Below are 23,103 nucleotides of genomic sequence, written 5' to 3' on the forward strand. Positions count from 1 at the left end.
ATATTTAATATACTTTGAAATTTTTAGTTTGAATTTTAAACCTCTGTAACCCCTTCCTCTCATTTATTTATTTAATATAAACAAGAAGGCAGTAACAACTGGGGAGATGGGGGCAGGAATGGGAGCAGAATAGAAAGATTGGGAATCTCCTCAGCAGGGTCCAGCCAGTTGCTGGAGGACAAGGTTTCAGTCTCTCACTTCTCATTTTGATGTGAAGGAAGCTTAAGTTTTTACGCTTTCCCTCTCCCCACCACATACACACACCTACCGCTAGTGAGACCTGAGTGGGGATGCTCCTTATTCTTTCTCCTTTGCCCTCTTGGTTCTTAATACTCTTTTGGGTTGTAGAGGGGAAAGAAAAAGGAAACTTTGCCAAATCTCTGCTCTCTGTGTTGACTTTTTCTCTCCCACCATTGCCACCCTGCTTCTGTTCTAAGACTTCCGGGCTGCAGCATGAAATTGACAAGTATCTGGTCAGTTTCCACTTACATAGATTTAAATTTGAGCACTAGTCAAACTGACTAGCTTCTTGTTTGGTGGATCTGCTGTTCATAATGCAGTGAGCTGCTGAACCAGGGTGGGTTCTCAGTTCTGCACTACTTAGTTGGGGGTAAGGGAAGAGGAGAGAGACTCCTCCTCACACCATAACCCAGAAGAAGCATGGTATTGAGTACCTGCCTCTGCTGTTACTTGTAGCTTTCCATGCAGTAGGCTGTTCAGTCTCCTATGTGAAATAACTTTGTTTTCACTTTAGTTCTCTGCAGGCTAATCTCTGCATCCCCAAAACTACCACCCTACAGTTGGCACTAACTTGGCAATCTCAGCAGAGATAAGGATGGAATTGCTATGGAGCCTAAACTCCTCTATTTCTCTGAAGGCAGGCAGTCCAGATCAGGTTCCAGCTATGGTCAGGACAGTGTGGAGAAATCACTGTGGGCACTTTTCTTGGTCTATAGATAAAGGTCTTCATTGTCCATGGCTATTGATCTGATACTTCTTATAGATGCTATATTATACCCCCCTGCAAATTTTACTTCCTCTCTCTCAAAAAAAGAAAAATGTAAAACAAAAACAAAACAAAAATCTAAACTAAAGCCTTGCATAAAATTGGAATCCAGATAATGTTTTGAAGCTCTTGTGCTTAAAAATGAAGCAACAGTGGTTAATGTGTTTGACAGATTAGGTTTTTCCCTTCCCCCACCTTTGTTGTTGCAGTGTTTGGTCTAGTATATAACATGCCTTCGTGGAGGAGGTAAAGCTGGAAGTGTTGCACGCTGATGCCTCCCAATGACCAATTTAAGGCAGCGCACCAAGGCTGTTTCTGAAGCCTCCTCCCTGATCTGTTCCCAGACAACAGTCAGATTCTCATTGTGAAATGGATAATTTTTCAGTACAGCTATGGGTGAGTTAAGGTATATCAGCCCAATAGCTGTAGATCTTTAGCCAGAAGCCATTTGCTTATCTTCAACAATTAATAACCAGTTGTTATTTTGATCTAATAACTAGATCAGCTTCTTAACTAATGAAGTAGTGAGTGTCCTGTGTTAAATTCCCAAACGCAGTTCTTGTGGTCACATACTTTTATGCATGTGGTACATAACTCTTTTTTGTTTTTAATATGTTAGTCATAAATTCCACAGGAGTAGACATAATAATGATGTAAGGCAGGGGTTCTCACTCTTTTTCTGAGGACCCCCAACATGCTATAAAAACTCCACGGCCCACCTGTGCCACAACAACTGTTTTTCTGCATAGAGAAGGCAGGGCCAGTGTTAGGGGGTAGCAAGCAGGGCAATTGCCTGGGGCCCCATGCCACAGGGTGCCCCGCAAAGCTAAGTTGATAAGGCTTTGGCTTCAGCCCTGGATGATGGGGCTTAGGGTGGGGCTCATAGCTCAGGGCTTCGGCTTTCTGTCCTGGGCCCCAGTGAGTCTAATGCTGGTCCTTCTTGGGACACCCTAAAACCTGTTCGTGGGCCCCGGACCTCTGGTTGAGAACCACTGGTGAAATGTAATAATCTTAATGTGGAATATTTAGAAATAAAAATGTAATAGTATAATACTGAATGTCAAAGCACAATTTTTTAATAACTGGAATGTTAATACACTTTGCTACATTGGTTGTAACTTAACCATATATTTTGTTTTTACTGTTTGAAAAGTTTTGGATTTCTCAGGGGAGTATATTCCCCTCTTCGGTACATTTCTTTTGTAGTCTTCAGTAATTTGTTTGCTCTTGTTCTCATTAACATTTTTCTTGCCCTATCACAAATATCTTTTGTTAACAAAACCAGTACCCAAAGAAGAATAGTATAGGTAGAATCCTGTTTTAAGTGACCACCAAAGGGCCCAGCAGGCATTGGTTACCTAGCAGAGATAGTGTTTAGCTCAAGGTCAGACAAATTGGTTTCCAGATGGGATATTTCACAGTGGTTTCTTAACAAAGTAGTCTTCTGATTGTGATCCTTAGTGTGGTTTTCACTGTATTATTAACAAGGTTATGAATAAAATTTTGATAAAAAATTGTTTCCATGTAAATTTGCCACCTACCTACAGTGACTTTAATATGAATATTTAATGATAATAAGTAATGGGAAAACTACACTTTGATGTTCAAATATATTAACCCTCCCCCCACAGGAATAGCTGTTGTACTTGTGGAAAAACTGGACATTTGTATACATAAATGGTCAGGCATGTCTAAAGCTGTATTTCTGCTCTTGATATTTTATATTAGTATTTTAGAATTTAAAAAGTTGATTCCACATTTGTGAAGATTTGAAACTAATTTGTTAAATAAGTTCTTTGTGTCTAGGTTTCCAGTTTAATCCCGAATATTAGAATCTCACACTTCTAGCTGTGAGCTAAAAATTGGGGGATGGGGGAGTACAAATATACCTGAACACATTGGTCATTTTACAGAAAATAACCATACTTCTAAAAGAGAAGCCGCTTGAGCAGTTTGTGAGCAGTGTTTTTGTCTTGACTGTCCAGTATCCTCAAGTACTGTCAATTTGTTTTAACAGTGCTTTCCTAATTTAGCACAAATTATACGTTATCTGTCAATAAGACATGGCTTTTTATCATCCTTTCATCTGGTTCCTTTCTTTCTAAACAGCATGGCATGTGGGTGCATGCTTTGTAGACTGTTGTGGTAGATTTTTGTTAGGCTTTTGGAGATGGTGATGGCTAAAAATTAAATTTTGCATTTAATTACAGTTAATAATTGTATCTAAGGTATTTAAGGACCTTTGCTTCTATACACGGATTTGAAAACACTCATTTTACTAAACAGCTCACTTTAAACTGTATTTTAAGATGCAAACTAACATCCTCTAGATTAATGTAACATGTTGAATTTTCATCTTGTCTGGAAAGTAGATACAGATTCTCCCCGCCTCCCCCTTCCCCTTGGAGACTTGAGGGGCTGGTTCACAGCTATAATTTTCCTGTCACTGCATTGGCATAGCAATGCAGCCAACAGCTTTGTCATTATACTTGTGTCCGTTTAGCCAAAAATTATCTGGAATAGTATTTAATAGAATTCTATTCTTCCAGTAGTTCCTTGGCACTGCCAGTTCTTATTAATATGGATAGAGTAGTGTTTAGCTTGAAAAACAGTGGTTTATAATACTTTTTTTTTTCTTTCAGGGAACCAATTTCCTCCTATTGCTGCTCAAGACCTTCAATTTGTTCTAAAGGCTGGATACCTTGAAAAACGCAGAAAAGGTAAAGTAAGCTGGCTTTATGAAAAATGTTAAATGAAAAATACATACTTTATATATGCATGTGTGTGTATGTACACACTAAATTACACAGAGAAGGCTGAAATAAAAAGCAATAAAAATAGAGTTCTCATGCTATCTCTCATAGTTTGGGGCATTTGCACCTGTATTCCCCCTCTGTGGTCTCTTGAGGACATCTGCTCTAGGCTCCCAGCTCCTCAGCCATCACCTCTCTTGGGCAAAGACACTTGTGTCTCTTTCCCTCCTGACTGGGGTTTTTCCAGGCTACACATTCTCTGGCCTACACTGTATTATCTCCAGCAAGCCAGATGGCCTAAACAGCCAGTATCTGCACTTTGCTCTCTCCTTGGAGGCTATAAACAGCATAATTGCCCACATTATGTTACCACACAGCCCTTTCTATGCAAACACATTTATTCTTAAGGTAAAAGCATCACAGAGAACACTAACAAACAATAGAAGAACCTAGACTCATGCTAAAAAGCTTACCAGAGTTCATCTCAACTCCAACCTGTGGCTCTGGTAGATGTCAGTCTTCCAAACCAACAAAGAGGTTTTCCCATGGTTACAAGTACATAACTGTCTCAAATTCAGAACTAGAACAACCACAAAGCATTCAGCCTTTCCTTTAAACAGCTTGGGCCATTGATCGGGGCTTCGTATTACAGGTAATAATCAGACAAAGGCCCACTCTTCAGGCTGGGTTTGTGCATAACCGGAGGTGAGGAATTTGCATTCACTTCCCCCTGGATATTACCCAGGAAAACCACTTAACACTTTTTGTTCCAAAATTCCATTCTTGTCTGGCACATTGTTCAATATAGTCCTTTGAATCCCCAGGTCTCACATCTTTCCCCCTTCAGAAGCTACATACAATCCCAGCCCATGATAACACATGAACTATTCATTGAATACAATGGATCCCAAATATATTCATAATTAATTCAATAAGGGCTCCCAAGGATATTAACGTATCTGTCACAACACCATTAGCTAAAAGAGAAAACTTCAAATAGTTTGTATTGTGACGCACAAGAAAATAATCATGGTTCGTTGTCAACTGAAGAGCCCTGTGATGGGTCAATGAGTTTCTAGTGTGACACATAATTCAGAGACTTGTGGGTATTTTGGAAGAATGTATGTAACAATGCGTATGTTGACTTCATGTTTGGGGGAGCATCAATATTTATTGTCCTTCAAGAAAGCAAATATTGAGCTTAGCTTTGGTTTAGTCAATATTTACTTTGATAGAATAATTCCTTCTGTTTTCATCTTAACACCTGTTTAATGCTGCGTTACAATTGTAGAAGGTATTTATAAAGTTGTTCATAGTTTCTATACATTTAATACCACACAAGACTGTCCTGTCTGTACTGTTTACCATCTTCAAGTTCTTTTTTGTTCTCTTCTCCTTTTTACTCCAAGTTTTCCCTCTGGACTGCATACAGCTCCCTCTTTTCCTTTTCTCCCCTTTTGAAGAAAATACACATTATATATATATTTGTCTTAAATGTATGTAGTAAAAGCAATCTAACATGAATTGTGTATTAATTGCAGACCACAGTTTTCTTGGCTTTGAATGGCAGAAGCGTTGGTGTGCTCTCAGTAGAACAGTCTTCTATTATTATGGAAGTGATAAAGGTATGAGTAACTACATCTCTAAGGTGCCACAAGTTCTCCTGTTCTTTTTGCGGATACAGACTAACATGGCTGCTACTCTGAAACCTACATTTTAATAGTTTATCATTTTTTCTTTTACTATGTGGAAAAAGAAGATAGCGTTAGGAGAGAAGGAGGCCGAGAAGCTAAGTCCATCTTGAGATAGCAAATTAATGTTTTACCGGAATAGTTAGCTTTTTCACGTGCTTTACGTATTGAAAGCATTGTACAAATATTAACCCTCTCAACATCTCTAAGTAGTGTGTTCATTTTTTCTCAGATGGGAAAACTGAAGCAGAAAGGTTAAATTACTTGTGAGCTACACTGTGAGCCAGTAACAGAGCCAGGATTAGATCTCATAGTTGTCTGGCTCCTACATCCATTCTCCGTTCATTACGTCACAATTCTTTTTTAGTCTAAATGGTTGTCCAATTTATTAAAAAAAAATTCTCTTCAGAGTAGAACCACACTTTAAAATTATTCTCTAAAAACTGCATTTTGGGGTTCCATGTTTCTGTCTCAAATATTCCATCTCAACCTTGTAGAGTACACAAGTAACACAAAGGCTTATCTAAAAGACAACCCTGCACATTCAAACTGGGGTCTTAAAGTCAAACTGATTTCTTCTATGAAGATACATAAAAAGGAAAGAGTGTAGCTTGACTTTAATACCCAATTTTGAATTCGAAAGGTTGGCAGTTAAACATCTTTTTACTTGTCTGCTGAACAAAATTGATATGGAAGTTTATGAATTACAGAATTCCACGATCACAGTTTATAAAATATAGAATTCCATGATCACAGTTGTTCAGAGCACAGCTATATGTTAAATTTCTTTCCTGATATTAACAACTGGCTGTATAAAAGTTCCGCTTAAATTCCTCTGAGTGCCCAGTGTTGTCTTAGCATAAGTCTTTGTGCCTCCTTCCTCATTCTTATTTGACATGAGTACAAATGAGAATGGCCATACTGGTTCAGACCAGTGGCCCATCTAGACCAGTATCCTGTCTTCTGACAGTGGCTAGTGACAGCTGCCTCAGAGGGAATGAACAGAACAGGGCAATTTATCTAGTGATCCATCTCCTGCTGTCCAGGACCAGCTTCTAGCAGTCACAGGTTTAGGGACACCTAGAGCATAGGGTTGCATCCCTGATCATCTTGGCTAATAGCTATCGATGGGTCTGTCCTCCATGAATTTATTTAACTCTCTTTTTTTTTTAAATTCAGTTGCACATTTGGCCTTCACAACATCCCCTGGCAATGAGTTCCATAGGTTGACTGTGTGTTTATGTGAAGCAGTACTTCCTTAATTTTGTTTTAAACCTGCTGCCTATTCATTTCATTGGGTGACCCCTCGTTCTTGTGTTTGAAGGGGTAAATAATACTTCCTTATTCACTTTCTCTATACCATTCATGATTTTATAGACCTCTGTTATATTCCCCCTCAATCATCTCTTTTCCAAGTCTTTTTTTAATCTCCCCTTATATGGAAGCTGTTCCATATCCCTAATCATTTTTGTTGCCCATCTCTGTACTTTTTCCAATTCAAATCTATCTTTATTGAGATGGGCAACCAGGACTGCATCAAGGTGTGGGCGTACCATGTATTATATAGTGGCATTATGATATTTTCTTTCTTATTATCTATTCCTTTCCTAATGGTTCATAAGATTGTTAGCTTTTTTTATGTCTGCTGCATATTGAACAGATGTTTTCAGAGAACTATTCACAATGATTCCAAGATCTTTCTTGAGTGGTAACAGCTAATTTATACCCCATCATTTTGTATGTATAGTTGGGATTATGTTTTCCAATGTGCATTGCTCTGAATTTATCAGCATTGAATTTCATCTGACATTTTGTTGTCCAGTCACCCAGTTTAGTGAGATCCCTTTGTAACTCCTCACAGTCAGCTTTGAACTTAACTATCTTGAGTATTGTTGCATCATCTGCAAACTTTGCCACCTCAAAGTTTACCCCTTTTTCCAGATAATGTATGAATATATTGAACAGCACTAGTACCAGTACAGGTGCATGGGGTCCATGCTATTTACCTCTCTCTGCTGTGAAAACTGACCATTTATTCCTACCCTGTGTTTCCTTTCTTTTAACCAGTTGCTGATCCATGAGAGGACCTTCCCCCTTATCCCAAGATTCCTTACTTTTCTTAAGACCTTTTGGTAAGGGACCTTGTCAAGGGCTTTTTAAAAGTCAAAGTACATTGTATCAAGTGGGTCACCCGTGTCTGCATGTTTGTTGATGCCCTGAAAGAATTCTAATAGATTGGTGAGATGCGATTTCCTTTCACAAAAGTCATGTTGACTCTTCCCCAACATGTGTGATAATCCTGGGTTTTTTTCTGTAGTGCCAACCGGGTTGCCTGGTACTGAAGTTAGGCTTATTGGCCTGTAATTGCCAGGATCACCTCTGAAGTCTTTTAAAAAAATCATCATCTGGCACAGAGGCTGATTTAAGCAATAGATTACATACCACAGTTAGTATTTCTGCAATTTCATATTTGAGTTCCTTCAGAACTCTTCGGTGAATACAATCTGGTCCTGGTGACTTATTACAGTTTAATTCATCAATTTGTTCCAAAATCTCAATCTGGGACAGTTCTTCAGATTTGTCACCTAAAAAGAATGGGTTAGGTGTGGGACTCTCCTGTGCATCCTCTGCAGTGAAGACCAATGCAAAAAATTAATTTGGCTTCTCCACAATGGCCTTGTCTTTCTTGAGTGCTCCTTTAGCATCTTCGTCCAGTTGCCCCACTGATTGTTTGGCAGGCTTCCTGCTTCTCATGTACTATTTCTTCTTCCCCTATTTTTGCTGTTTGTTTGTGTCTTTTATTTAGTTGCTCTTCAGTTTTGGGGAGGGCCTGCCTAATTAAACCTTTACACCTGATTTGCCAGAGTTTATGTTCCTTTATATTTTTCTGACTAGGATTTGACTTCGTTTTTAAAGAATGCCTTTTTTTGTCTCTAACTGCTTCTTTTACTCTATTTAGCCCTGGTGACATTTTTTTAGTCCTCGTATTGGTTTTTGTTTTTTAATTTGGGGGTATATTATACAGTTTGAGTCTCTATTATGGTATTTTTTAAAAGTTTCCATGCTGTATTGCAGGCATTTCACTCTGGTGACTGTTCCTTTTAATTTCCATTTAACTACACTCCTCATTTTTATGTAGTTCCCTTTTTGAAGTTAAATGCTACTGTGGTGGGTTTCTTTGGCATTTTCCCTTTACAGGGATGTTAAATTTAATTCCATTATGGTTGCTATTACTGAATGGTTCAGCTATATTCACCTCTTGGACCAGATCCAGTGCTCCACTTACAACTAAATCAAGAATTGCCATTCTCCAAGAAGCAGTCAATAATGGGGTCTAGAAATTTTATGTCTGCATCCCGTCCTGAGGTGACATGTTCCCAGGCAACATGGGGATAGTTGAGATTCCCATTATTACTGGGTTTTCTGTTTTTGTAGCCTCTTTTCTTCCTGAACATTTTACAATCACTATCACCATCCTGGTCAGGTTGTCAGGAGTATATTCCTACTGTTATACTCCTATTATTCAAGCATGGACTTATCCATAGAGATTCTGTAGTACTGTTTGAATAGCCTGGTAGCATTGGTCTTCCAAGTGTTGCATTTCTCAACTACGCTGATCCACCTAATCTCGTCTCTTCTTTTTTTAAAAAATACAGACCTAGGGGTCTTGTCTTATCTCAAAGTCCACAGGATTTACGTGTGCAATTTTCCGCTTGCTACAATTCCCTCTTCCTACTCTGACTATGATGCTTTCCTGGTTTCCAGAGATTTTAAAGGTATCTGTTAAATGTTCCCTTGTTTCCTTTGCTGCTTCCTTTAGAATTCTAAGAGAGTCTCTGTTTCTAAAGTTTGATCATTCTTAACACATTTTTGAATGTCCTGATGTGATCCTGGCTTGCTTCTTTTACTATTTCTTCTTCCCCTAGAAAGTGATCTTGGTTTTTTTTTGTATCAGTTCTCCCTAGCTTCCTTTTGTGAGTTGAATATATCATTTAATGTATTATTAACAGCAACCTTTTTTGTCAATACATTTTTTTCAGTCTCTAAAACTATTGTGAGAGATTTTTAATTTCCTTGCAGAGCCTCCAGTCTGCTACTATTATTGCATTTGTTTCTCAACACAGACTAAAATATAGGCTTCTTACCAATGTTAGCCATGAGGTTGGTCACGTTTGCAGTTATATTACCAGCCTTAACAATGGCAGGAATACAACTGAATCCAGTCTAAACCTCCTACCTAAGATATGTCCAGTTCTCCTTCCTTCATTGTGACTACCCATAAAGGCTAGATCGTGCATTCTTTCCTTGCATATAATTCCAGGTCAGAAGTCAATGGGAGTTTTGCATGTGCAAGAATTGTTATATCAAATATGTTTTAATCCATTAACTTTAAATTCCTCTTAATACTGAGGAGTGTGTCAAGTTAACTCTAAAGAGCCACCAGCCTTGTTTTCAAGATGTTCTTAATCGCTAGTGTATATTCATGTCCTCTGTTCAAAACAATAAGCACTAACTCTGGTGTTTGGAGGATTTCCTCTAGCTATAGTTTTATGTTTAGGTCACAAATAACACAGTCTAAATAGTCCATTGCAAGCTACTGCAAACAAAAGCAGACATGGCAGGAAGAGACACCACAATCGTGTAACGACCAGTCAATAAGCCCACATTCTCCCGAGTTATCAACTGAATGCATGTCAGTTTGAGATTGATTTGCCAAGTATACACATGATAATACATACTCAAAACTTGGTCAAAGATTTCTTCTTTCCTAAAAGCTCATGGCATATAGTTTTGCCTTTAACTACATGTTTGCAGTTCCTGTTGATTTTAATGGGGGGAAGTGGGGTTGCATGCCCAATGAAGCACACAATTTAGCTCAGATTTACATGTTTGTATAACACCTAGTACAATAGGACCCTGACTGGGACCTTTAGACCCTACTAAAATATAATAAATAGTAATAATTAAACTTTTGAAGTCCAAAGAAACATGAAATGGAAGAAAATATTAATCAAGCAGAATGTAAAACAGTGGCTCAGATTCTCTGTTCCAGCTGAGCTATGTTCTGTGCAGCACCAGAGGTAAGAGAAGGTGGCTTTAAGTCACAGTTCCTCTTCCCTTATCAGCACTGGCAACTTAGAGCAGTCATAAACTTGTTCTAAGTTTGTGCCCAGCTTCTTTGGCCCCGAATCGCCATTTCAGCAGTGGGGTCATCATGCTGCCTTTACAGGGCCCATAGTGGGCCAAGCATCTGGCCCAATAATTTCCTACCCTTCACTTCAACCTATAAAATGTAAACTGGAATCCTAAATAGTGTGTCTTAGACATTTGCGTCCACTGGAATTTCACTCAGTTTTCTTGAAGATAAAACTTAAGGCAATATAAATCCAGCTCGGTTTAATCTAGCTCAGATTTTCAAAAGTACTCAGCATTTCCCGTTTTTTTCAATGAGCTCTCTTGAAAATCTGGCCATAAAAGTACTGTAGCTCCAGTTTCCCTCAAATGATTGTTTAGTCAGTATACTACATATGAATGTACTACATACGTATTTTTAAAGTGCCACAGACATGATTTGATAACTAAGTTTTCTATCAGAATTTTCATGATACTGTTAAATCGATTTGGGGTTGTTGTTTTTTTTTTTAGGGGCAGGGATTGTTGCATTTTTTAAAAGACATTTGTAACGAGGCAGTACAATTTTTGCTCTTGCTTTGGCACATTTTGTAATTAAAAATATGACTGCATATTTTTTTGATCTTGTAAAAGAAATGCATTCTTTTACAAGATCTTGAAAGGACTGTTCCAAAATTTGAAGTTTTAAATCATTTGGGAGGTTCTAACACTTGTGGCAAAGTTCCTCCTCTCCTCTAGTAGGTCCTGCGCTTATTGGCGGATTTCCTCCCCTCAGTGGTCTTCCCCTTGGATGAAACCCACAGTCTGGATCAACTCCTCCTATGTCTGATTAGGAGTAGCGAGGCTTGGGGGGAACCCGGGCCCGTCCTCTACTCCAGGTTCCAGCCCAGGGCCCTGTGAATTGCAGCAGTCTCTATAGCGCTACTTGTAACCGCTGCTTGACCGCTACGGCTCCCTGGGCTACTTCCCCATAGCCTCCTTCAAACACCTTCTTTATCCTCACCATAGGATCCTCCTGGTGTCTGATACTGCTTGATTGTATGGTGTTCCCTCAATCCTCCAGTAGTACACCCTCTCAGTTCTTAGTTCCTTGTGTCTCTTGGTCCCAGCTCCTCATACACACTTCCTTCCTCTGGCTCCTCCTCCCTTGACTGGAATGAGCTCCCCTTTTTATACCAGGTGCCCTGATTAGCCTGCCCTGATTGGCTGCAGGTGCTCCAATCAATGTAGCTCTCTCCGGTGCCTTCTAGAAAGTTCTTAATTGGCCCCAGGTGCCTTGATTACCCTGGAGCAACTGCCATTTTGGTTCCCATGGTACTAGGGATTTGTTTAGCCTGGGGCTAACATACCTGTTCCTCAGTACTTTCCAGTAGCCATCCGGCCTTGCTCCATCACACACTTCAATATTTAGCAAGCATGTTTACTGTGTATATGAGACCTACTTTAATATGAAACAATGTAGAACATTGGAAAGAGTCTCAAAGATCTGGGAGAACCTTAATCTCAAAACTAAGGAAGAGCTAAATATATTCTAAGAGTATGGGCTTGTTAGGGTGACCAGATAGCAAGGCACAATCGGGATGGCGTGTGGGGGGTAATAGGTGCCTATCTAATACAAAGCTCTGACTATCGGGACTGTCCCTATAAAATTGGGACATCTGGTCACCCTAGGGCTTGTCTACACAGTGGTGCACTACAGGGATGTGATTTCTAAAAGGCAGTAATATGGTCTGTGTAAACCCATCTGGTGCACTAGGTTAAAGCACACTAGGGAACATTTTGTGCACACCAGCAGGATGTACATGGACAAATTAACACACAACACCCTAGTTCACTTTAGAAATTACACTCCCCTAGTGCACATTAATCCATTGTGTAGACAAGCCCTATATTATAGAAACAGTTAATACTATTTACCAGATCAAAATGCATTTTCTGACTGTCAGACATAGCTGACATTTTCAATATTAGTGTGCTTGCCAAAATACCCATTGACCTAACAGATCATAGAAGTATCATCATAATAGCTTAGAACTGCTCCAGGCTCTGGGGTAGATAAAATGCTTACCTAGATACAAGTAAATACTGCATACATCTGTTGTTCAGAGTCATTACAACCTCTCAAATAAAAATACTGTACATACTTTATCATTATCTGAAATCCCACACTGTCTTTGTCTCCTCCTGCCTTGCTATATCAACCCCCTTCTCCACAGTCCTAGCTCTCTCCACACTTTAGGATTTGTGGAATGCTGCAGCCTTCCTTTTCACATGTGCTAAGAAGTATGGCCACCTCTCCTTCATCTTCAAACTGGCAGCCCAATCATTTCAAGATCTAGTTCAAGGTGCCACCCTCCTTTATTTCAAAATTCTTCATGGATGCAGTTGCCCAAAGCTACCTCAAAACCTTGTCTTTCTCGGCTTCTCTCAGGATTCCCTCTGCCCACCTAGCACTCATGTCATCTCCATCCCAACACAATAATTCACCACTTTTGGTGTGAGAGCCTAGAATGCTTTTCTCCACTTGACAGACTCTCAAATCTCAGTCAAAAACATCTCTTTTTTCCTGCCTATACCTCCCAAATAAGAAGTTTTATCTTATACTTTACTATTGATCTTTGTAAAATATTTTTGATATACTTTGTGTCAAAGCTGCTATATAAAATAAACACATGGGGCCTGATTTTCATTGCTTTATACTAGTTTTATACTAGTATAGCTCTGTGGAGCAAAAATTCTCCACAGGGGCCCAGAGTTTTCTCTTTCTTTTGACATGCACATGAGAGAGGAGATAGGAGCAATATAAAGCCGCATTCTGAAATGGGCATTCAGAGAATCATGTTAGCAGGATGATACTAGAACAACGTTGGCTTAATGCTGTTCATGTCCCTCTGTAGTAGCATTATCAATATTACACTGTTACAGTTGTGTGGCATACTCTAACAACCCAGGGGTTTCCTGTTATCAGATTGCAAATCTAAGGGTATGTCTACATTACCCGCCGATTCGGCAGGTAGTGATCGATCTATTGTGGATCGATGTATCACGTCTTGTCTAGACATGATACATCGATCCCCGAACGTACTCCTCGTCAACTCTGGAACTCCACCAAGGTGAGAGGCGGAAGCCGAGTTGACAGGGGAGTAGCATCCGTTGATCCCGCGCTGCGAGGATGCGAAGTAAGTCGATCTAAGATATGTCGACTTCAGCTACGCTATTCTCATAGCTGAAGTTGCGTATCTTAGATCTATTCTCCCCCGCCCTCCCCCGGCCCCAGTGTAGAGCAGGCCTAATTGTCAGGAGAATGAGAGGCCATGAGAATACTACCCCTTCACTGAAAATTGTATTCTGCTCATAGTTCTTTTCCCCTGGCCATCACTTTTACACTGTGACCTTGCAAAATCTCTGGTTTGAGTTGGAGATGCAGGAATCAGAAAATGAAATCCTCCTAGTTCTTGTGGAATTTAGTTGAAAAATGCAGAATTACTCCCAGGAGACAGAAGAATCCATCCATGCCTAAAATATGCCAACACTAAAATAAACTAGGAAACTAACTTCCAAATTCAAGTAAAAATCTTTAAGTCTGAGCTATTTTAGTTAAAATGATAACAATTGTTTAACTTTTCATCACAGTAGAGCTCAAGGTATCCAGAAATATATTTCTGTTGTAAACTGATAACTACATGAATGCCTCTGTAAAAATACAAAAAGGGAATTTGCTCAGTGAGGGCCTGATCCTGCAAAGACTCATGCACATACTTAATTTATGCACTGTGGGAGTGACCCAAAGCCTGTTGAAGTCAATGAGCATCTTTCCATTGACTTCACTGGGCTTTGAATGGGGGCCTGGGAGCAGTCATATTGTCTTGAGTGGGTCTGCTCACAGTGCATAGATTCAAGTGTGTGTGAAAGTCTTTACAGGATCAGGGCCTTAGTTGGGAGTCCTTTATTGCACGTGTCACCAGTGAGGGAAAACTGCAATACTGTAGGTAGCCTATTTTGTAAAGTTGATTGGAAGAATTTAATAGTAAGGGCATATATTTTCTTGCTGGTGCACACAAGTAATTATCATTAGCACTGGAGTTGTGTGTTTTGAGAGAGAAACCAATGATGATATAAACAATAAAACAATCCAAGACAATATGAACAGCATATGCTGTGCTCGCATATATTGCAGTCTGTATTGCATTCTTTGTAGTCTAATTGTATTGGTTTTTTTTGAAGGAACGTGTACAGTATAGAGATCATCTAGAGTAACTCTGAAAAACTGTATTACCATATAAAGTGGTCATCAGTATGAGAGAGAATTTCTCACAAATATTCCAAGATACTAAATTTGAATAACTTGCTTCATTTTTATCTTGACAAAATGGTTTTACCTTTTGAACCTGGTATTTGTTTATTCCATATTTGTGCTATTGTCTTTCTGGGTTTTGATAAACTTCCAGCACGGAGAGTGAGAAATTAATGTCGTCTACTTCATCTGCTCCCTGAGGTCATAAGTGAATGAACAATAAAATTTCTAGACTGAAATGAATTTCATTGAAAAGGGACTTGGTTAGCCTGTTGCAAGTTATTATTTCTAGTGTCTGCCTCAGTATGATAATATATAATTCCATGAATTTTGCACATGTGGTGAGGATGGAGGAGTGAACAGACATAAAATATTAATACTATATAACAGTAGTTAATGTAGACATAGTAAAAGTTATTGGAAGAAGTAATAGGAAAAGGAGGCAGAGAACTCAATTTTATGCTCTTAATTCATTTGTGCAAATTTGTTATTCAATGTTTACTTGGCCTGGGGGAAAACTCACTCTATTGTAGTGGGGCAGCACAAATAGATTTGGGACTGTGTGCATGTTGGGCTGCCAGCAGAGTAGTTGTATAGTGACTGACTATGCACCCCTGGCATCACAACCACAATGACTCTGCATAAATGGGTATATGAGCAGGTCAAGAAAGGAACCACAGGATTTGTATTTATGTGACAAGGCAGTGCTGCATCCCTCTGCTTTGTCCCCAGGATGGAAGGGGGATAGGCCTTCACCATCATGCAACTCCCTTTGTACCTTAGCCCCCAAAGTCCAGTGCACAGGGCATGGTACCATTTCCTCCAAGTAAAATCCAGTTGCTTGGGCTTTGTGCAGGTGAAGTGAATTTCACTGTCGAAGAAGCGGAGAATAGATGAACTTTTCTACAAGTTTTCTAGGTATGCAACAACTCTATGGAAGGCCATAGTCTGTTAAGCCTTTCCTGCCCTTATCAGGAAAAGTATCCCTTGCTGACAACAGGTGTCAGCAATGGATATATTGATGTTTCTGAAGAGGTGCTGAAAATTATTTCCCCTTGGCCACACTTGCAGCTAAGCTATGTTCAGCACTGGTTTAAGTGAACCCATTGCTACTACTCATTAGCAATGAATATTCTTCTAGCGTAGTAAAGGCCTTAGTGCTACTTTTGTTATTTAGCTCTCATGTGCACAATAACATACTAGGAGTGGGCGAAGTATCACTGATGAAGATTTACAGTGCAGACTTCAGCCATCTTTACCTTGAGTATAGCAATATGGCATATTGAGATTATGGATCTCAACATTATTGTTGTACTTATTCATGTTTTGTTTGTACTGGACACTTTCCACATATAAAGATGGTACAGGCCCTACCTTGAAGAGTGTAGTCTCTGAAAGAAACAGCGGTATCTTGATCCAAACATTTTGTGTGCTTAAACCCTGGCTTTTTTAAAGCCATGTCTCACTTTCAGAATAGCTGTTTGTAAGTCAGCCCCTTATAAACAAGAACCTTGAGAATACATAAAATTCTGATCTGGAATTGTCTGTGATATAAACACATGGCCCAAAGTGATCAAATTCTATCCTCTTCTTGGCTAGTAATTCAACAGTTGTAGTGTTAGGTGGAGAATTCTTTTGGAACACATTGCAGGTATTAAATGAGCTTCTAAATTGATTCATGAGTTTGCACAAAGAAGGTGCATCTGGAAGAGGATTCGGTAGAAAGAGAGGCTTTTACAGTTGCTTAAAAGTGAATTTGAAGTTTACTGTTTTGAGGGAAGAGGGTGGTAAGTTTAGCAAGGGACTCAGCAAGTTATAAGCTAGAAAGGTTTTCCCATTGAAACTGAAAGAAAGACTGTTTTATGGTAAACTTGTCTTGCGAGTTCCATGTTCCAGTTCTTGGCTTTCCCTAGGCATGTCATAGCATGCACTTCTTACTAAACAGGACCACCGTCTGCAAACATCTCCCTGTGGGATTCCTTAGGCATCCTACATAAAAAATGTACTTTAGTTTATACCTTCTTTTAAAATAAAGCTTTATCTCCAAAAACATCACCTAATTATTTTGCTAAAAACCTCCCTGTTCATTGTAATATTCATGAAACACAAAACAAAATCTGAATAACTGATAACCTGCTGGACCGCTTACATTCACTATTGTAAATGAAGTTCTAACTTTGTTTTTATCTCCAACAGACAAACAACAGAAAGGTGAATTTGCTATAGATGGATACTCTGTCAAAATGAATAATACTCTTCGGAAGGATGGAAAGAAAGATTGCTGTTTTGAAATTTCGGCTCCCGATAAACGCATTTATCAGGTTGGACTTCGTATGTCGTCTTGAAATTAAATTGATAAAACCGTTATGATTCCAGTTACGGAGACATTAACATTTCAGTAAAACAACTCTCCCTGACACGTTAGTGAAAAAAAGGAACACTGGCTTGCTTACACTGTACATTCATATAATAGGAAATGCATTTAAAAAAAATTCAGATTAAGTTCAAATACTATCTTTTTTTTGAACAAGAACAAGCAAATCTATTACTTTTATCTACTGGTCATTTCAGTGTTAGCATTATATCTATAATATCTATATATAATTGGTCTGTATGATTTTTTGGATGAATTATATAGTAAAAAAATGGAGTTATCAAAGAAGAAATATCTGAGTTAAATACATATTGTATTGCTTAGGGCTTTGGAAGGAACATCAAGGTAGAAGCACATATCAGCTATGCAATTCAAAGATCTATCAGCTAGGCATCAATATGGAATGTAAGTTTAATAAGTTTTAAATATCTGAGATTGCAGTTGAAAGCCAGTTAATTAAGTTGTCAGGTAGTGTGTTGGAATCTGACAAGAACATTTTTAAGAAAACTGTATCCAGCAGTCTAAAGAAATTCATGGGTGTCTTCTAATTGTCAAGGGCAAATTTTGTTCATCACTTCTGGCTTTGACATTGATGAAGAGAAGCAGCTTTTTTCTGCACAGCTGCCAGCTGCTGATCAGAGTTTGAAATCCATCATCCTCTGCTTCAATTACGTAAATTTGTCAAAATTAACTGTACATTATAAGAAGCATCCTTGCAAGAAAAGTACCAGAAGACATGAAGAGAATTACTAATGGTTCCTTGAAGAAGTGACAAGAATGCTACATTTCCTTCCATTACAAATGTGGTGGTGTTTGTATTTATATTACCATTATAACTATTATTAATATTATGCTTATTGTAGTTTACAGCAGCTACTCCCAAAGAAGCAGAGGAATGGCTACAGGAAATCAAATTTGTATTGCAAGGTAAGTCAATCAGTGAAACAATATTCTTTGTTTTTAATAATGTTTATAAATAATAGCTTTATCTACTAATTGATATTCTATATGTGCATAATACAGCATAATAATTTTTAATCCAGGCTTCAGACAGCATGTGCTATCTCTCAGCTACATTGTGCTTCTTGCTTTACTTTTTTTCTTTTCCAGGACTCTATTTTTCCAAATATTTTATATATCTTAAAACTCTTTGTAGATAGATCTATCCCTATACTTCTTGGAGAATCTGATGACCATAAAGCACTTTAAATGGTATGTAGAAGAAGAGCACAATTTAACTTAAACAACTTTCATTTTCTTCAGATGGTATCTTAAAGATCTTTTCTGAGACCTGAAAACAAAAGTAGTTAATATATTTTTCTTCTACAAGGACCCATATAAGTAATTCCATTGTTAGTTGCATTTGTTCTTAAGATTCAGTAAAATTCCTCTTAAAATAGTGTGCTGTATGCAGCACAAACATCCACTTTGGGTCTTCTTCTATTCTCGTCAATGCTAATTTTCTAAACTGCTATTAAACAGACTTGGGATCTAATGTCATTCCTGAGGAGGAAGAATATGATGACGTTGGACAAGTTTCTCCTCCAGTCAGCACTGCACCAATAGATGATGACATTTATGAAGAACTTCCAGGTATTTCTGAGGTTTTATGTGACTAGAGAAATCTGATGTGTTTTCAGAGAAGCTCAGTTTCTGGTCTGGTAACTGTGAGGGAGTGACAGTGAGTGGCTAAAGTACTCAGATTAATATAGAAGCCCTTGTGTTTTGAATTGTACTGTTTGCAATAGTAATGAAAAGAATATACTCCCTTTACCAAGTCTGAGCGAGGACACTTCCGTCTTGGTGAATCAGGACATCAAAATCAGACAAATAGTAAAAATAGTCTTGTGGGAATTTTGGCTCATTAGCATTGTCTCTGCTACATAATTTTTTAATTAAAAAATTGACTTGCCTTACAGCTTTTTCTGCCAACTTGCCCATCATTTTTTCTTCCTTCATTTTACCATTTGTATTAACTAGAGGTTCTCCATGTACTCCATATGCCATCCACTTCTGTCTATTATATGATCTCAATATCCCTTGCAACAGTCCAATTGTTGGGTTGGAGAGGTGTGGTGATTTGTAAATAAAAGCAAGGGGAAGCTTGACTTTGTTTTTTCATATCATCCAGCATGAATCTGATTATACAGTGATTTCTTACTCTGGTTTTTCAGACATGGTCAAACGTTTACTCCTCTTGATAATCAAACATAAATCTCAAAATTTTCTCTTGGCAATAGACCTTGGAGTTTATTACAGACAGTAAAATAGCAGGAAGATGTGTGTTTTATTCTTGTTTATGTTTTAGTAAGCTGTCTGAAAATGAGATATTCAGTTGCTATGTGTAAAAATGACATTTTAAAATAAAAAATGCCAATACTCAGTCATTTGATATGCAATAATGCAAGATAGAATTCTGTTTCTTTTGCTGTTCAGAGAAAGCACTACTATCAACCAGTATCTCAGAGGAAAAAATAAATTGCATGTGACATAGACCTAACTTTCTATATTTGTTGCATGTTGAATATTTTATCCATTAGAAAAAATACAGTTAGGTGGCACTCTTTGGAAATTGTTCTCTTCTTATGACTTAAGTGTTAACTGCATTTCAATGAACTCTCAGAGCCGATAATCATGGAAGCGGATAAGAATGTTTATTGTACACTTGTGGAAGTGTAGAAGGACTTCTGTGTGTTTAGAAAGGATCTAGAGATGATCTGCTGGTGTAGCTGAAAGGGCATAATTTTCCATATATGTGACCAGGAACTAAATTGCAGAGTTCATCACATGGATAGATCCTCTGTTTATTTGGAGTGTATCTATGTGCACTGAATGCCCTGAAAAAATGAAGAACTGACCTTCAATGGGTTTAAAGTCCAAAGTCACAAGGTCAAAAACATGTCTATTTGGGCCCGGGCCTGCCATGTGTTGGATGCCACTTGCACTGTGCTTTGAGTGTTCAGTACCTTGCAGGTTATGGTCCTGTACGTTTGCTTATACCTTTTATAAATTTATTTTCCCCCTAAATATGTAACTACTAAAGTAAACCTCACTATAGGATAACTTCATTTCACATCTTCATGGGGCCCTTTCAACCATTAAGCAGAGCTGCAGTAGTAATTGTCACAGCTTGAATGAATTAAACTGGAAAGTATGTTGAGAGCCAGGAGTTATAAAATTTATGTTCACATTAATAAAAAATTTGTATTAAAAATATTGCTAACCTGCGTCCTGATAGCCGTGGGAGTATTCAAAAATATTTTAACTTTCATATCATTTTAACATAGGTTTTTCCAACAATTTTTGTCTCCTACAATGTGGTGGACTAGACTAAAAAGCAGTAGAAAGCAGTAAAACTGAAAGGATGGGATGGTCTTTTTGTTAGTGGCCTGGAATTTAGGATATGTGTGTTCAGTTTCCAACTGAACCATATACTACTTCTCTGATCCTGGGCACTTTGTACTTCAGTTCCTAGGGATCTCAGTACTTCCCTTTGTCCATCTGGTCTATTTAAATTGTAAGCTCTTTAGGGACTCTCTCTACTATGTGCTTGAACAGTGCCTAGCACAATGGGACCATGATTTTTGTTGTGGCCTCTAGGTATTACCCAACTACAAGAAATAAATGACAAAATCTGTCTGCACTAATTATGGAATAAGTTTAATAATTGGAGATATACCAATCTCCTAGAACTGGAAGGGACCTTGAAAGGTCATTGGGTCCAGCCCCCTGCCTTCACTAGCAGGACCAATTTTTTGCCCCAGATCCCTAAGTGGCCTCCTCAAGGATTGAACTCACAACCCTGGGTTTAGCAGGCCAATGCTCAAGTGTGTTTCCCTCATATTCTGTAGCATCAAAGTTATACTGTGCTGTGTGAGGCTTTTTCACATCAGGTCCTGTGACCCTGTTTCAGCTAGATTGGGAATCATGAACAAGTAACCAGCTATCTATTTTGAATCCCTCATGTCACAGTCTTGTCAATTATATTGTATTTGGCCATCAAAAGTGGTAAAGTCACATGTTCAATAGTCACTTTTACATTTGTTTATTGAATTTCATGTTATGTATCTCAACTTATTTCTAATGTAGGAACTGTACTTGGTCAAAAAGGGTGTTTCTTCATAGGAATTTAAAACTAAATGCTGTAACACTCCTGACTAGTGCTACCCCTCACTCTGGAATACTTCAGATAAACAGCATGTATGGATGAATTGAACAGTACATTTTTCTGAATACCATGAGTACAAGAGCTATTCAGCCACCTGAATATTGCCTATTTGGTTGTTGTTTATTCACTAAAACCAGAGCTAGGAGAACATAATTTATAGACTCATAGACTTTGAGGTCAGAAGGGACCATTATGATCTTCTAATCTGACCTCCTGCACAACGCAGGCCACAGAATCTCACCCACCCACTCCTGTAGCAAACCCCTTACCTATGTCTGAGCTATTGAAGTCCTCAGCTTGTGGTTTAAAGACTTCAAGGTGCAGAGAATCCTCCAGCAAGTGACCCATGCCCCATGCTGCAGAGGTAGGCGAAAACCCCCAGGGCCTCTACCAATCTGCCCTGGAGGAAAATTCCTTCCCGACCCCAAATATAGCGATCAGCTAAACCCAGAGCATGTGGGCAAGACTCATCAGCAAGACAGCCAGGAAAGAATTCTCTATAGTAACTCAGATCCCACCCTATCTAGTGTCCCATCACAGGCCATTGGGCATATTTACCACTAATAGTCAAAGATCAATTAATAGCCAAAACTAGGCTATCCCATCATACCATCCCTTCCATAAACTTATCAAGCTTAGTCTTGAAGCCAGATATGTCTTTTGCTTCCACTGCTCCCCTTGGAAGGCTATTCCAGAACTTCACTCCTCGGATGGTTGGAAACCTTAGTCTAATTTCCTGATGGCCAGTTTATATCCATTTGTTCTTGTGTCCACATTGGTACTGGGCTTAAATAATTCCTCTCCCTCCCTGGTATTTATTCCTCTGATATATTTATAGAGAGCAATCATATCTCCCCTCAACCTTCTTTTGGTTAGGCTAAACAAGCCAAGCTCTTCGAGTCTCCTTTCATAAGAGGTTTTCCATTCCTCAGATCATCCTAGTAGCCCTTCTCTGTACCTGTTCCAGTTTGAATTCATCCTTCTTAAAGATGGGAGACCAGAACTGCACACAGTATTCCAAATGAGGTCTCACCAGTGCCTTGTATAACGGTACTAACACCTCCTTATCTACTAGAGATACCTCACCTGATGCATCCCAAGACCACATTAGCTTTTTTCACAGACATATCACACTGGTGGCTCATAGTCATCCTATGAGCAACCAATACTCCGAGGTCCTTCTTCTCCTCTGTTACTTCCAAGTGATGCGTCTCCAGTTTATAACAAAAATTCTTGTTATTAATCCCTAAATGCATAACCTTGCACTTTTCACTATTAAATTTCATCCTATTACTATTACTCCAGTTTACTAGGTCATCCAGATCTTCCTGTAGGATATCCCAGTCCTTCTCTGTATTGGCAATACCTCCCAGCTTCGTGTCATCCGCAAACTTTATTATTACATTCCCACTTTTTGTGCCAAGGTCAGTAATAAAAAGATTAAATAAGATTGGTCCCAAAATGGATCCCTGAGGAACTCCACTAGTAACCTCCTTCCAGCCTGACAGTTCACCTTTCAGTATGACCCGTCGTAGTCTCCCCTTTAACCAGTTCCTTATCTACCTTTCAATTTTCATATTGATCTCCATCTTTTTCAATTTAGCTAATAATTCCCCATGTGGAACCATATCAAACGCCTTACTGAAATCGAGGTCAATTAGATACATTGCATTTCCTTTATCTA

General features: G+C 38.6%; 1 protein-coding gene across 2 annotated transcripts in view; it reads left to right on the forward strand.

Annotated features, from left to right (window-relative positions):
* Positions 1 to 23,103, forward strand: part of SKAP2 (src kinase associated phosphoprotein 2) — a 158,165-nt gene that overhangs the window by 96,199 nt on the left and 38,863 nt on the right. For both annotated transcript variants that reach the window (XM_045006748.1, XM_045006749.1), the window contains 5 exons: positions 3,649 to 3,726; positions 5,301 to 5,384; positions 17,074 to 17,198; positions 18,115 to 18,178; positions 18,734 to 18,844. In XM_045006748.1, coding sequence (XP_044862683.1) covers positions 3,649 to 3,726; positions 5,301 to 5,384; positions 17,074 to 17,198; positions 18,115 to 18,178; positions 18,734 to 18,844 — 462 coding nt within the window. The remainder of the gene's footprint in view (positions 1 to 3,648; positions 3,727 to 5,300; positions 5,385 to 17,073; positions 17,199 to 18,114; positions 18,179 to 18,733; positions 18,845 to 23,103) is intronic.

This window comes from Mauremys mutica, chromosome 2, assembly GCF_020497125.1.
Source record: "Mauremys mutica isolate MM-2020 ecotype Southern chromosome 2, ASM2049712v1, whole genome shotgun sequence".
NCBI classification, from domain to species: domain Eukaryota; kingdom Metazoa; phylum Chordata; order Testudines; family Geoemydidae; genus Mauremys; species Mauremys mutica.